The sequence below is a fragment of the Chaetodon auriga genome, chromosome 18, assembly GCF_051107435.1.
Source record: "Chaetodon auriga isolate fChaAug3 chromosome 18, fChaAug3.hap1, whole genome shotgun sequence".
In the NCBI taxonomy this organism is placed as follows: Eukaryota; Metazoa; Chordata; class Actinopteri; order Chaetodontiformes; family Chaetodontidae; genus Chaetodon; species Chaetodon auriga.
Genome location: NC_135091.1, coordinates 14,656,974 through 14,671,233, shown reverse-complemented (window position 1 = coordinate 14,671,233; position 14,260 = coordinate 14,656,974). Strand labels below are relative to the sequence as shown.

General features: G+C 42.8%; 2 protein-coding genes across 2 annotated transcripts; both read right to left on the bottom strand.

Moving 5' to 3' along the window:
* Position 1: 1 nt before the first annotated feature.
* On the bottom strand, positions 2 to 4,726 carry LOC143336669 (MAX gene-associated protein-like; the record flags this gene model as incomplete). Its single annotated transcript, XM_076756934.1, has 7 exons — positions 2 to 180; positions 342 to 452; positions 1,626 to 1,745; positions 1,886 to 1,999; positions 2,140 to 2,230; positions 2,401 to 2,860; positions 4,014 to 4,726. Coding segments are annotated over 7 exons (1,788 nt in total), but the record flags the coding sequence as incomplete, so codon positions are not given.
* Positions 4,727 to 10,588: 5,862 nt separating this feature from the next.
* On the bottom strand, positions 10,589 to 11,515 carry ora6 (olfactory receptor class A related 6). The gene has a single exon (XM_076756932.1). It carries the CDS (start codon positions 11,513 to 11,515, stop codon positions 10,589 to 10,591), a length of 927 nt encoding a protein of 308 aa, XP_076613047.1.
* Positions 11,516 to 14,260: the final 2,745 nt, after the last annotated feature.

Here is a 14,260-nt window from a genome sequence, read left to right as displayed (position 1 = left end):
GCTTGAGCACACTATCCAGGGTCTTTACATAGCTGGAGCTTTTAGCAGGCAGCTGATAGGCCACAGAGTCCTCAGGGCCTGTGGAGAAGGCATCAGCGCGCTCACTGATGTACCGGGCTTCGCTTTCCAAGTACTCATCCAACATGTTGCTGCAGAAGGCAGATAGGTTCTTTTGTGATCCTTTAGGAGAGGAAGAATAAAGAGCTTTTAATTCATCAATGAGGAATAATGAATTAGACACGAGGACATGCAGTTGGCTCCAGTGCTGTTAATGGTTTGGTAATTAGAATGACAACACTAATCCCAGAGAACACAGCGACATGAAGACGGGCAAACCTTACCATCACAGATAGGAGACGTTTCTTTGCTCCTTATGAACTTGTTTCTCCATCCCTTTATTTTTGTCATGTCGCTCGTCTTTCCTGTGCGGGAGATGAAGGGCAACCCCTCATCTGTGAAGGAAACATACCGCGTTAGCCTTAACTTACAAGGCCTTCAGTGCCTCACAATGTTTATTGAAGTGATATGGTTAAAAAGCTGGTTTCTCAGAATTTGATTGTTATTTCATGGTCTTTGTTGAAGAGAAAACTACATTTATACATTTATATAAGTGTACTACATGTTCACTGGCAGAATCATGGAATATCAAGGAGAAATGATGACTACACTGGACGTGCACAAAATGATGAGTACAATCTACACTTGCAGTCAGTCTGCTTCACTGGAGAACACTGTGTCTCAGCAGATACTGAGAATATTCTAGAACGATCATACGAAGGAGGAGACTCACATCCTTACTGCAGTGAGACTTCTGCTATACACCTACAGACCTCTGAGAAACAGAGGAGTTCTTGAAACTACACAGTGACAGACCTGTTTGGCCTGTTCCATGGAAATGCCTGGTCCAAGACAAGCAGACCATTTTCAAATCGCACTCTTAAGTGACAAGCCCATTTCCAGCCTTAACTCGTTTCCTGCAGCTGAAGATCACACAGGGCTCTAATCTGACCTGACTGACAAACTACAGATGAGGCTTGCAGGAGGAGGTGATCACTATTCACCCTGTTGTAATTCACTCGACTAAACACATTAGGCTACCTTGCAAATGTGCTGTCTAAATTTAGAGAGAGATAATTCTACTATGAGAGAAAGGAGAGAGCAAAAATCTTGACTTGACCATTCTTGATACCACATATTAATTGAAATATTGGGTCTATTTATACAGGGCCTTTATCGCTTTTCCCTTATGTATCTACAGATATGCAGAGGGCAGCGTGCCCACAGCATTGGTTCCTATCACAGCTGATCAGCGCTGCTTGTAAGGCGAGTATCTGAACAGTAATCCTACATGAGGAACTGCACATGTTTCATGTAGACAAGTCAGACATGATGGCTTGTCTGCCCTCAGGTGAAAATATGTAAAACAGTTAACTGATGTCTATAGCAGGTTTTTAAAGGAGGAGCACTATTTTGTCAGTGGCAGTGCCTTGTCTATGATAACTGTTAAATCAAATAAATGCTGTAAGTAAAGGAATTCTGCACACACCGCGTCAAAACACACACCACCAAACGTGGTGTCTCCTCAATCAAGCATGCGCAAACTGCCAAAGATTGGTCCAACATACCGCCAGGCGACGTGACGTTGCCTTGCTCTGGTAGATTTGGGGGAGGTAGTGGTAAATGAATGCCCAGATACTGCAGGTCGATGGACTTGGCTGGGTCCAGGGAGCTCAGCTTCAACCCCACTAGAAAATGGACAAAAAGGAGCCAATGAGAATAATGGAATCCACATTAATGTGTATAAGCTACTCAACCACTGGGGTGCTCGTGTGTGTGTGTGTGTGTGTGTGTGTGTGTGTGTGTGTGTGTGTGTGTATGAACTCACCCTCCTGCAGAACAGGATGGATGGTCTGTCTGTGTTTGAAAACCCAAAGGTCCTGCAGCAGGAGAGCCTCCAAGTGGGTGATCTTCTCCTCATCAGTCTGTGGAGTCGCCTCCACTGAAACACCACAGAAGTCATTGTTAGATAAAATAAAAAGAGGTGAATGCAGGATTTTCAGAACATTTAAGATCTGCAGGCTGTATGAAAGCATTAGTTACGGAGGGCAGCCAAACGAAAGAGATCTTTACATTGCTTACTTTTTCGCTCAAACTGCATCGGTGTCGTTACAGGAGTCGCTGATGATGAGTTACTGGCTGGCTTGTCCCTCACGTGAACATCCAGAGCTTCCTGTCACACGGAAAAACACTGAAGCTGAAACACTTTAACAAACTTTTACTACTGTGCATATAAAACCATTCTGGTGTTCAACAACGAACCACATCTCAAACCACACCGAATGAAAATAAATCCTCTGGACATGCAGATATGTGCAGATCATTCAGCAAAAAGTGTTTTACCTTTGACGTGAATGACACAAACAACAGGCCTTCCACATCATCCAGCTCCGGTTGCATAGCGACAGTCAACGATGGGCTGTGGACTGCCGCGGGGGAGGCAGTCGCAGCTTTCCACTCTCTTCCCCGTGAATTTGCCCAATGTCTGTTGATCCTCTTCCTCCTCTTGCGGTACCCAGGTGATGATGCGGGGGTAGATGTCAGGGAAGTGGGAGTTGAGGATATTGCTTTAGGTGTAATGCTGAAGCCTTGCTGCGCTTTAGGGGTCACACTGACAGTATGGGCTTCTTCACTGGGTTCCACACATGGACGTTTTTGGACAAGCACAAGTTCACCAAGGGCATGATTGCCTCTTAAACAAGGGACATAAAGTTCATCCTTACTGGCAATGGTAGACATTATGGGCTTCAGGACCAGTCGGGTCTCTTGCTCATTTGAGAGAGAAATGTTGTGATTCTTCGTGCTGTAAAGCAGAAAAAAGGAATACTGTTTATGGATGCTAAACAAATAAAAAATGAAAATGATTTAACGGTGATCTCATTAGAAAGATATATTGATTGACTGCATGGTGTGTGACAATGGTATTTTAATAGGCTAATTCCAGCATCTGAATTTATGAAAGGCAGCCCATTAACCAGCTTATGCACATGTACTTGTCGTTGCATAACATGCTGACTTTCTAGTATCCCTCAAATCCTATAACTGATTATGCAGATGCATCTTTGGCTCCCTAGACCTCCAAGATGGTGTAAGAGTATAACAACAGAAAAACTACACGGAAGGACAAAGAAGCAAAACACCTCCCAATGAAATGCAAGCTAATACAACAGCCCTGCAATAAATACTGATATTCCATCCCTATGATTCTCCATTTTTGTTGAGAAAACATGCAAAACAGTGTCCTCTATCCACTGAACTGGACTTCATCACATGTAAAATTTAAGTTCTTCCTGTTTTCATTCCATCCATTGAAAATAAGGTCCGCCCTTAAAGTGACCTGCTGGGCCTCATGCTCAAGAGACATGCTTCATTTTTCATCTTAAACGACTGGGTTTGGGTTATTTTAAGGACTTTGTAGAACTGGACACAGCAGTGCTCAGTCAGTTATTACCACAGTTATAATAGAGAGTAAGCAGGGTCTGTCAACATTTTCCTAACATTAAAAACAAACATTAAATTACATGAGTTTTTTGTTGTGAAAGAGAGAAATTTAAAAAAAAAGTGTCAATGGTTCCAAAAGTCTCAAAAAGTCAAACGCTGCATGTAACACACTCCGTGGTCACTTAACTAGGTACACCTACACAATCTAATGCAATCCTGCACCACAGTTCTGTCACATATTCTACCTTTACTGAGCTTATAATGGCCAGAAAGGGGTGTTAATTCAATTATATGTGTATTACTGGGGTTGGAGTCAGTGATGGTGTTGTGCTGAAAGGCATTATATTGAAACGTCCCCCTTGTGTCCGTATGGGGTGAGCAAAACATGGGACACACCTCAGGAATGACAGTCTGAGCGGATTGCATTAGATTTCACAGGTATACCTAATAAAGAGGCCACTGACTGTTCATCAATGTGTTGCAGACACAATAAATAAATTTAAAAAAAATCTTACCTTAGATCCACAACTTCCTGCCTGTTTTCATCGAGTTCAGCGGGTTTTAAAGCAGAAGGTTGAGCGTCGCTCTTCAGCACAGGTTGAGGCCTGTTTAGACGGGAGTTGTGCCCGTCGTCCCTAAAGCCTTTTGCAAAAGGATTATGATTAATTTTCAGCTGGGTGATCCGAAAGTTCTGATAAGTCGTCACGGCCATGAATTCTGTTTGTGGAAAGGTAAAGGTCATGCTTTCTGGACCCATAACCACAGGCTTGTCCGGTGTGGGCACGTCCCCGTCCGGGACTGGTATCACATGTAGTCTAGGAATGTAACGATGCATGGAGTGTAGGATGATATGACCATCCTGGTCTTGGGGATTATTGGTCAGTTTAAGTTTGTAGAAGGACACCAAGCCACCCATCCACTCCGAGCCTCGACAGGGTGAGTAATGGTGGGAAAATGCCCTGATTAGACCCTGGGCTTGGTGTTCTGCTGGTCCAGTAACCTCCCATTTGGATGGGCTCCAGCGGTATCTGTACTGGTCCGATGGAACTATGGACAGGACCAGGCTGTACTGCCGGTCTGGATCTAGGCCAGCCAGGCGGTACCGGCAGTACGGGAACATGCGGCGCCCTTGTTTAGTGAGAATCATCTCTGTTCCACAGCTGTAGAACTGCTTCCACACACTGTTATTCTCCAGCGTGACACTGACACCTTTGAAGGTCAGCACAGAAGGAAAATTAGTTTGCAGGTCCGGGCTGCCAAATGTGATAGATGGCACCGCAGACAACAATGGTGGTGATTCTGATATGTTGACAAGGCTCGTCCCTGTGCATGTTAGGGAGTCTGACGCTGAGGCTATATGTGAGGTAGCTGGGCTTGTTTCAACGGTCCCATCAAAGGTAGTAGGTGATGTCACAGCAGGTTTGGCTGGGCTAGCTTCAGCAGGTGAGGAGAGAGCTGAACTGCAGTCATTACTCGCCATGGAGACAGCTTTTGTCTCAATCACAGTCTCACTGGTGAAATTAGGTTTCGTAGTGGTTGGAACACAGGGAGCTGAAGAAGGGACGGCTGTAGGAGGAACCGAGGAGGGGATATTAGTCGAGGTCCCCTCCTCATCCTCCAGTATGTGGGGGTCCTCCATTGATGTGAGTTCAGAGTCTGTGGCAGGCATCACCAATGGCTGTGGTCATCCCACTTCATGAGACGCCTAACAGAAAATTAAATAATAACGATTTTAATTATATAGTACAGCGATGTTGAGAGGTTCAACATACAAAACCTAAGTGATAAAATCATGCAAAACTATACGACAGAAGATAAAAATGAAAGCCAAACACAACCCAAACAATGCTGACAACGTTAATAAAAGCAGTTATATGCCATCCAAGCAAATACTGACAGAAAAGAAGTAATGAGATGCATCAAGAAATGTACACAACTAGATATTCAGAAGTCAAGACATCCAACAATGTGCCATCCTGCTTTAAAAGGGTTGAAAAACAGCATAACTAATCCACTATGGATTAGATTAGATTCAGTTAAAATATGTTTGATCATCTTCAGCTAGTCTTTGCAAAAACACTTCATAGAGCCATGAAGTGCTGGTGATCAGCCTAAATCTGAGGTGCAACCATATTTCCTGTGAAATCAAATGAAGAAATGAGATGACTACAGTCAATATCATACAAAATTAAAGGACATTCAACCATTGGTTTCTCATGTTGCTGGTTGTGTGAATCTTTTGTAAGGCATAGAGCACCCAGACCAAATTTCAAGAAACCTGATCTGCATGATTCATAGAACGGCTCTTTGTGTCCAATGGGAATTCATATAAGAATCAAACCATTTCAGAACCACTTTAGAAAGGGCCGTGCTCTTCTGAGAAATAAATTAGCTACTGATGGACAAATTACTGGGGGTGTGTGTGGTGACTTGTTTTGATGTGTAAGAATATGTAAATCATGTGTTTATGAACTATATCTAACAAGGTAAGTTACACAAAAGGCCTGCTTTGTCACTGACGCTTAAAAGGTTCTCACATTTGACCTCAAGCGAGGCATCACATTAAGAGGATGATTTGTTGTGATGATGTTGCACACCATTATTTACAAAAACAGGCAACTGAATCAAATACATGTGAAATGAAACCTGGAGCAGAGCTCAAAAACACTGAGAAATAGTGCCTACTCCATGATAAATTACCAAAACAAATATGCTCCCATGTCTTTGGCTTGCACACATTAAAAACCATCATTCTGTGACCAATAGAACAAATTCAATTAAAGAGGCGTAAAGACTATTTTTTTTTTTTTTAAGTTTAATATGTAATTTCTCTTCAGTGTGAGAAAAGTGGACTTTGCCTTGGTGAACCGGGCCGCGAGACCACTTTGGTTTAACTGACCAATAGCCTGCCTGATATCCGCCAGCTGAGGACATGGCTGAAACGTTCGGACAGGCCTGTTCGACGGAGACACGCCAAATGCACATTCGCTTCTACCTTTGCAGCCCAGCTGAGACCATGTCCGTCGACGACAGAGGACAAGCTGAAGACATAACCTGTTTTGTTGTCGCCATGCCCTCCCCGGGTCAATTTACTCATCACACAGTCACACCAACACGCAGATGCTGTAATCTAAAGGTGTTAATCGAGCGGAGGAGTGCCTCAGATGGGCTATAACCGGCATGTTTACACCACAAACTCTCCGTGTACCTGTTTCTCATCCTACAATAAGACGCCATGCTCTGAATTTAAGTTGTTTGACAACGGCTCTTTCTTCCTCACACACCGCACAGAGGAAGGCCGCCCGCTCCTCCACTCACCAAGTTGGAAAAGTTGGAGGTTTCACTAACGCCTCACCTTTCAACATCGGCTGAACACCTCGTGGCCTCCGGCGGCGACACAACAACGTTCACGGTGAAACTCCAACTGTTGCACGTCGTCGTCGTCGCCGTCGTCGGGGCCTCGTACAATCCCTCGAACATAAACACAAATTGGCAAATGGAGGCCGAGAACCACGCCAGTGTGCTTGCATCGACCGACCCGAGCGTGCACGCAGCGAAGCCAAAGCGCATGCACAATATCACCCCCCTTCAATGGCGCGTGATTCCCAGGCCGCCGGCGCGAGAGAAGCGGGAGTCCACCATCCCGGAGATTTTTTTTTTTTCGCTCCTTCCCACCTCGAGCTCAATCGCCGGTTAGGACAACTCTCTGCAAGTTTGCGCGAAAATGTTTCGGATGTGTAATTCCTGCGCTGAGAGCACAGAGCCGAGACTTTCTCTTCCTCTCCTTCTATTTCCTTTACTTCTTCTACCTTTACGATCACATTTCCATTCTCACCCTCCCTGAACCACTCACTCTCCTCGCTGCCCCTGTCTCTCTCGCTCTCACACACACATACACACACACATCCGTGCTCTCGGGCTGTGACGTAACACGTTCACCATGGCGGTTGAGCCCCAGTAGCCAATGCACGCGCTCCTCCGAGGACTTCACCGGCTAGTTGTTTCATCATGGTGTCAGTGGCTGGAGGATTTGACCCAAACTCACCCCCGAATAAAAAAGTTATTCTGAAGCTCGGGACCATCTCGGTACCCCCCCACTACAATATATCAGAATTAAACTGAGCAGTAAATCAATAACTTATGATTTCCCTTGACGACCACTGCGAAAATACACGCTGCAAAACAACGTCGACTCGTTTTGTTTGTCTGATAAGATGGCGGCGAAACGTTGCCGTGAATATCTACCCAAATAAAACTTCATTGCATAATAATTAAACACAACAGTTAATTATAATTTTACTTTTAGGGTCTCCACATTTTTCTTACACAGGAAACTAGAGAATGGCTATTGCTGGGCAGTGGCTATTTTTTTAAGTTACAGCTAATTTGTGGTTTTGAAGCCAAAAACTTCAGGTGCAGGAGAGTCCTGTTTAGCCAAAATGTTGTCTATAGCCCCAAGGTCAAACATACATGGGGTTTGATTACGATGAAATATTATATATACAGGCTGATCGAGCTGAACTTCCTCTACACGAATTATTAACCCACAGCAATTCACTTTCAGCGAAGCTACAGCCTTTAATTGCATTTCACTGTCTTTGTGGAGGACAGCTGGGCTCAACTAGCCTGATGAATGTCCTCTTAGGGTGTTTTAAAGTACCATCTATGAATTTTTCAGAAACTTTATCACCCCACCCCACCAGACCCAAACCCCCCTGAAAAAATCGTCTAAACGTGAGAGATATTCCACATATGGCGACCAAAACCTCCATCTGTTGACAGAATTAATAAACCAGGCAGTGACTGCACCTAACTGCTCTGCAGCTCACTTGTCCATTATTTTTTTAAATTATTATTTATTTATTTATTTTGGTGTAAACGGAGTGGAAGGAAGATGGAGGCCGCTGGGTTCCCATCAAAATTAATTCAATAAATAAATCAGTGAATTAATATGGAGAGTGTGCATCACAACTGTCAGACATGGCTTTAACACCAAATTCCATCCTCAGCTGATGAAAAAAAGCCGTTTTTGTGGCGTTATAATAAAAACAGAACAACAAACAAAACACGACCTCTCTTCAAAGATGAGTCTGCCATTTCCATGTAAAGTTCAGCCTGGTAGAAGGGCTGAATTATGTCAACGGCGACTGTCATATGTTATTAAAGCCACAGGGCGGGGTCTAACCAGGACGAGGAAGTGGGAAAGGAGCCCACGTGAAGGAACCTACCCATCTTTTGTGCTCCACGTGGAGGTCTCGTGGCGATGCGCTGCAGTCTGTTCCTGCTCCCCGTGCTCGGGTAACCGTGCAACACTTACTCGGCTTTGACAAAGTCACCACGATATAATTAGCTTTGACGTGAGGGAGAGACCTCGAAAGAGTGTTGCATATAGTTTATACGATTCATATTAAGGCAATAGCAATAATTCTGGCATGACCTCCAATAAGATTAATATTAATATTACAATAATACCCCACAGCCATTTTTTTCCAGGACGAAATATCTTCAGAAGAGCAGACAGTTTATGATGTGTTAAGCATGAATATATTTATTGCACAATTAAATGTTGGATTCAAAATGTTTTCTGAAAAGATGAACTGGTAGAAAACAACCGAGCAAGGAGTCACAGCTGTGCACAAACGAAGTTACAACACCAGAGAGAGGTGACTTCACATCTGATCACAATCTAACATCACAATTATGTTTCACAACAGGGCTACTAGAATAAAAAATAAAATAAAAAAACACATTATTTCACCACCACACTTAAGGTTGTTGCTCTCATCTTGTGACACTGCATAAATACAGAATTTTCCCTTGTTATAAAGCTGTAGCTTTTGCACATATAGTTTAAAAGCAATGTCAAGACAGAGAAGAAGTCTGTACAATGCAGCCAGGCTCTCCTCAGTTAATCACACACCTCATAACTGACTCTGCACTATTTTCTCTGGCTTTTCATGTAATATCGGCCACAAAGGTGATGTTAAAGTTTGCTGTGCTGTAGGATGCTGAAACATTAAACATGTTCACTGTAGCTATTTTTATAAATAACAATTTCAAATTTAAATGGCACATTTAACCTCATATTAGCAGAGATTTAATATCACCTAGATCTGAATACATCAAACGTGGTCACAATCAGACTGAGTGAGTAATATGTGACCTATGTATATATAACTTTCACTTTCAGTAGCAACCAGTGAGTCTTTTGAGTGACGTTACAAAGCCTAACCACAAGATTTAAACTTGCATTAACAGTCTGGCCAAGAGTCTCAAAGCATGAGGACAAACTTTTCAGGTATAGGAGTGGGATGTCAATGAATGATTACCTCAGCGTTCAGTGTCACATCTACACTCAGCACACAACTGCACGCAAATATAAAACACCCCTATTTATATTCCAATGAGAGAGCAGTTGAGACTAGAGAAAGGTGACTCGGTCAAGTTATCACTGCTGGTTCTTTGTGTTAAACAATGTGGGGAACAGAATTGCTTCTTTTGTACTGTAAACACAGGCCATGTTAATTTGTACGTGTCTGTGCACAAGAGTTCATATGCAAATACAGCTGTTGTGTGCAGAATTGCATTGAAAAATAAGGCAACGTGTGAGTTTGCACTTATCAGAGCAAAGCAGAGACTAGTTAGTGTTTATTTCAGGCTGCAAGAGAGCATCTCCAGGAACAAAACATGTTGAAGAATGACAGTCCTTCAGTGCTTTTGCCATTCAAAAATGACATTGTATACAACTTTGGGGCCAAAAAACGAATTATGATTAAAAGCAAAATTCCCTTTAAAGGAACTTTTATTTACATATTCATATTAGATTCAAATAAAGATCTAAAATTGCAACCGAACGCTCTACCCTGTTCACTGATGTAAGGTATGAGCAAGGGGAAGTTTCTACAAATGTCAGCGTGAACTGACTCAGTGAGTTTAGTGGTATAACATTGTCAGTTTATAACATGCAATTACAAAAAATGTTTTTTATTGCCAAACAAATAAAAGACGTGATTCGTTTCAGCTTAATGATGTCACTAAAAACAAGAGTTCATCACAGTTTCACATGTCTGGCCTGAAGAAAAGCCTCAAATTACTTCCTTATAAAGTTCTTGAGAGAGAACAGGTTATTCCCAATCCCGTACACATAGGGACTGATGGATGTATAGGAAATTGAGATAAAGAACTCGATTTCAGACCAAGAAGGAAAATCGGTGGCGCTAACAGTCATCTGGAGGATCAGGTAGAGAGTCCAGTCTACCTGGAACAATCCCATAGCTGCTAGTACAGCTATCGTGCTTCGCTGGAGCCTCAGACCTTTGCTCCTCCTGCCGAAGTGGCCTGACCCGCTCACGCTCACCACTGGTGTCACCGTCTTCCTCTGGTTCAGCAGCACTGTGATGATGAGGCAGCTGGTGCCTGTGACGATGATGAGAGGCAGCAGGTTGCACACCACAATGAACAGGTACTTGTAAATGGCGTTGAGTATTGGACAGTTGTTTTTACTACACTGAAAGAAGTCTGGAGGGCAGCCAGTGCTGTTTCTTGTGATATTTCCCGCAGGGCCCTGAAAGCTTATGGCAAAAACGGGGGAGCTCAGCAGCATGGAGAGCATCACACAAGCCCCACTCACCATCCATGCTGACCTGATGCTGTCCAGGTAGATTGGGAGGTTGACCCTCTTGTCCGCGTCTCTCAGCTTCTGGTAGCGGAAGATGCTGATGAGGACAGTGAAAAGGATGCTGGCACTTTCTCCAAACACAGTCAGAAACTTGAGTGAGCGACACGACCAAGTGCCTGTAGTGGTGGAGGAAGTCTGGAGGATGATAATGTCGTAGATGTTCACGATGAGAATTTCCTCCAAGTTGGCTGCGGCCAGTCCCAAAAGAAACAACTCAAAGGATTTAACCCGAGATGACTTTGTCTGAACAATGGAGAGGATGAGAGCTACATTACCCACAAGTCCTATGCAAGAAATTAAGATTCTTAAGCTCAGGAGTGGGTCAGAGAAACCAACCATTATTGAAAGTAAGCCAGATCACACAAAATCTGTCTCTGTTCTCGCCACAGAAGCAGATCGTGCTATGACCTCCCAGCATTGAGCGAAGTTGTAGTGTGATTCGTCTCCTCTGCTTTGCCGCATCACTGACCAGAATACCTTGTTATCAAGTTCTCAACGGTAGAACCTAGATCGGTGATTGGCTTTGCTCATTATAGAGGAAGGAAAACAAGAGGATGCTGGAAACAAGGCTGGGAATCATTACCTCTGAGCTTTTCAAAGCTTCATCTTGAGACCAGCACGGTCTGATTTAAAGCGGTGACATGTTTTTCCACCAGCTGACATCACCAAGTGCAATTCCTGCAAGAGCTAATTTAAATCCTTTGACACAACTATTTTAACATCTTCCCCATTTGCAAGCACTTAATTGTAGTAGGCCTCGCATTTAGAGGTGTAAAAATGTTGAGGGGATCTGTCAAGGTCTCTACCTCTTCACAAAATTAAAAGACACAATGAAGATACTGACACAGACATACCAGTGCTGATTAGAACAAAAGCAGTGGTGTGAACGGTTTGACCTTGGAAAGGTCAGCAGCTTGTCCTTGTGTAAACAGAACCTGATATATGTGCATTTGCCAGTATTTATTTATAAAATTTGAATTGTTCAAAGAGGAAATGTTTGCGGCCGAGGCCAAAACTTTTATAGAGCTCACAGCGTCTGTCAGCGTGTGTCAACACATAATGCACTGGTGGAAACTTCCTGTTTCAGAGTAAGCCAATCAGTACGCAAAAGAGGACGAGAGAAGTACTGAAAACTGTCACCCTTATAAATGTGCTCACTTTGGCAAACCAGTATGATGAGGTTTGAACGAAAAGAGTATCCCTTTCTCTTAAACAGGGTAGTTAGGACTTCTACTGTAAATGATTAATAAAAGTAATTTAATAATAATAAATCATTCCTGCCTGTGGCCGTCAAACAACAACTACAACTCCTCCATCTGAATCGTCCTTGGACTTTTTCACACCCTGTCAGATCATTCATATCTATACTGCAGTTCACTACTGACTTAATATAATAATCATGTGCAATAACCAACAGTGTAATTACTCTGTGCAATAATTCAACTTGTGTAAAATCCACTGTCATACATTTAGTCTGTCATACATTTATGTATTTTTTACACTGTTATATATATTTTTTTATAAATACATGTAAATCTCTTCTATTCTTTTAAGGAGCATTGTAACAAAAACAACTTCCCCTCAGTGATCAACAAAGTATTTCTGATTCTGTTTCTGATTCTAATAATCAACATAAAGCATATATGTCTGGGCCTGTGTGTCTGTGTGTGTGTGTGTGTGTGTGTGGTGGACAAACAAAGACATAATGGGGTTTCTGGACCCTGTTGTTCACACAGGATCAGTTCATGTTCCAGCTTGTCTTTTCCTCTTGTAGTGTGCTGTCTAGTTAGCTTCCCTTCAACCAAGCCCTGCATCCTGATTCAGCTTAATTGTGAATCCCACAGTGTGTGTGTGTGTGTGTGTGTGTGTGTGTGTGTGTGTGTGTAATTAAAGATAAGCCCTATATTGGCAGTAAATGGGTAAACTAAGTGTTGCATAATGACCCTGGGGAGCTTGGAAAGTTGTTGTCCTTTTTCACCATCTAATGATAATCAATCAGAGACCTGATCAACTGGCATTTGCAAGTGATTTCAGTATTTCACCCTATCAATGTTAACATAGTTAATTGGCTGCTTTCAGGTTTTTGTTTTTTATGTGCCAGTCCTTTCTACTGTAACTCCAGCCCAGTGCAAGAATCATTGCTGTTTCACTCGAATGCAGTGAGCTATAGCTGGGGTTTTCCACAAATCACAATCTGTTGTCTTCCTTATTTTGTGTGCACACTCATTGGACTATGTTTTGTGGAAAACCCCCAATTATGAGCCCCCTTATTACAGTGAAACACCACAGATTTTTACATTGGGTTGGCATCACAAATATTATTTTTTAAGTCCGTAGCCAACAGCCTCGTGAAGCTGCACAACAGCACTTTGAGCTAAATGTCAGCATGCACACAATGACAATGGTAACATGCAAGTGTTTAGCAATTTTATCATTCACCATCTTAGTTTAGCATATTAGCATGCTAACATTTGCTAATTTGTGCTTAACACAAAGTTCAGGAGAGGCGTTGCAGGTATTCGGTCTTAATGTACGAAACAAATGAGCACTTCGATCTGATTTTGCTGTTAGATGAATTACTCAAGGCTGTTGCAAATCATCCTGGGTGGACATGAGTATGTGTACCACATTTCACGGCAATCTATCCAATAGTTGTTGAGACTCAAAACCACAAATGTCGACCTCATGTCAGGGGATCACCAAAATCAGCAGGGTTCATCCATGAATGTGTGTGCAGAATTTAATGAAGTTTAAAAAGTTTATCCCGTAGTTGAGCTATGTCAGTGGGCCAAAGCAGTGGACTGACTGTTCAACCGACTTATAACTGGCTCATAAAAATGACTCAAAGGCCCTACACAGCTCTGGTTCACCCACATAGGTGCTGCCACTTCTTGCCTGATTGGACCTCTTCTCAGGACAGTGTGGGTATGTACAGCCTGTGCTTAATTGACATCACTCCAACCACCCTCTCGGTTTTGTGGCACCTTAGGGGAGTTATATTTATATAATTCTTAATGGAATTATTCTTATTATAGTTTGGTGGCCTCACATATTTCCTGCACCCTGTGCTTTTCCTAGTGTGAC

What these genes read in the sequence shown, in the direction of transcription:
- ora6 (XM_076756932.1), bottom strand. Translation starts at nt 11,515, where the DNA reads ATGGTTGGTTTCTCTGACCCACTCCTGAGCTTAAGAATCTTAATTTCT.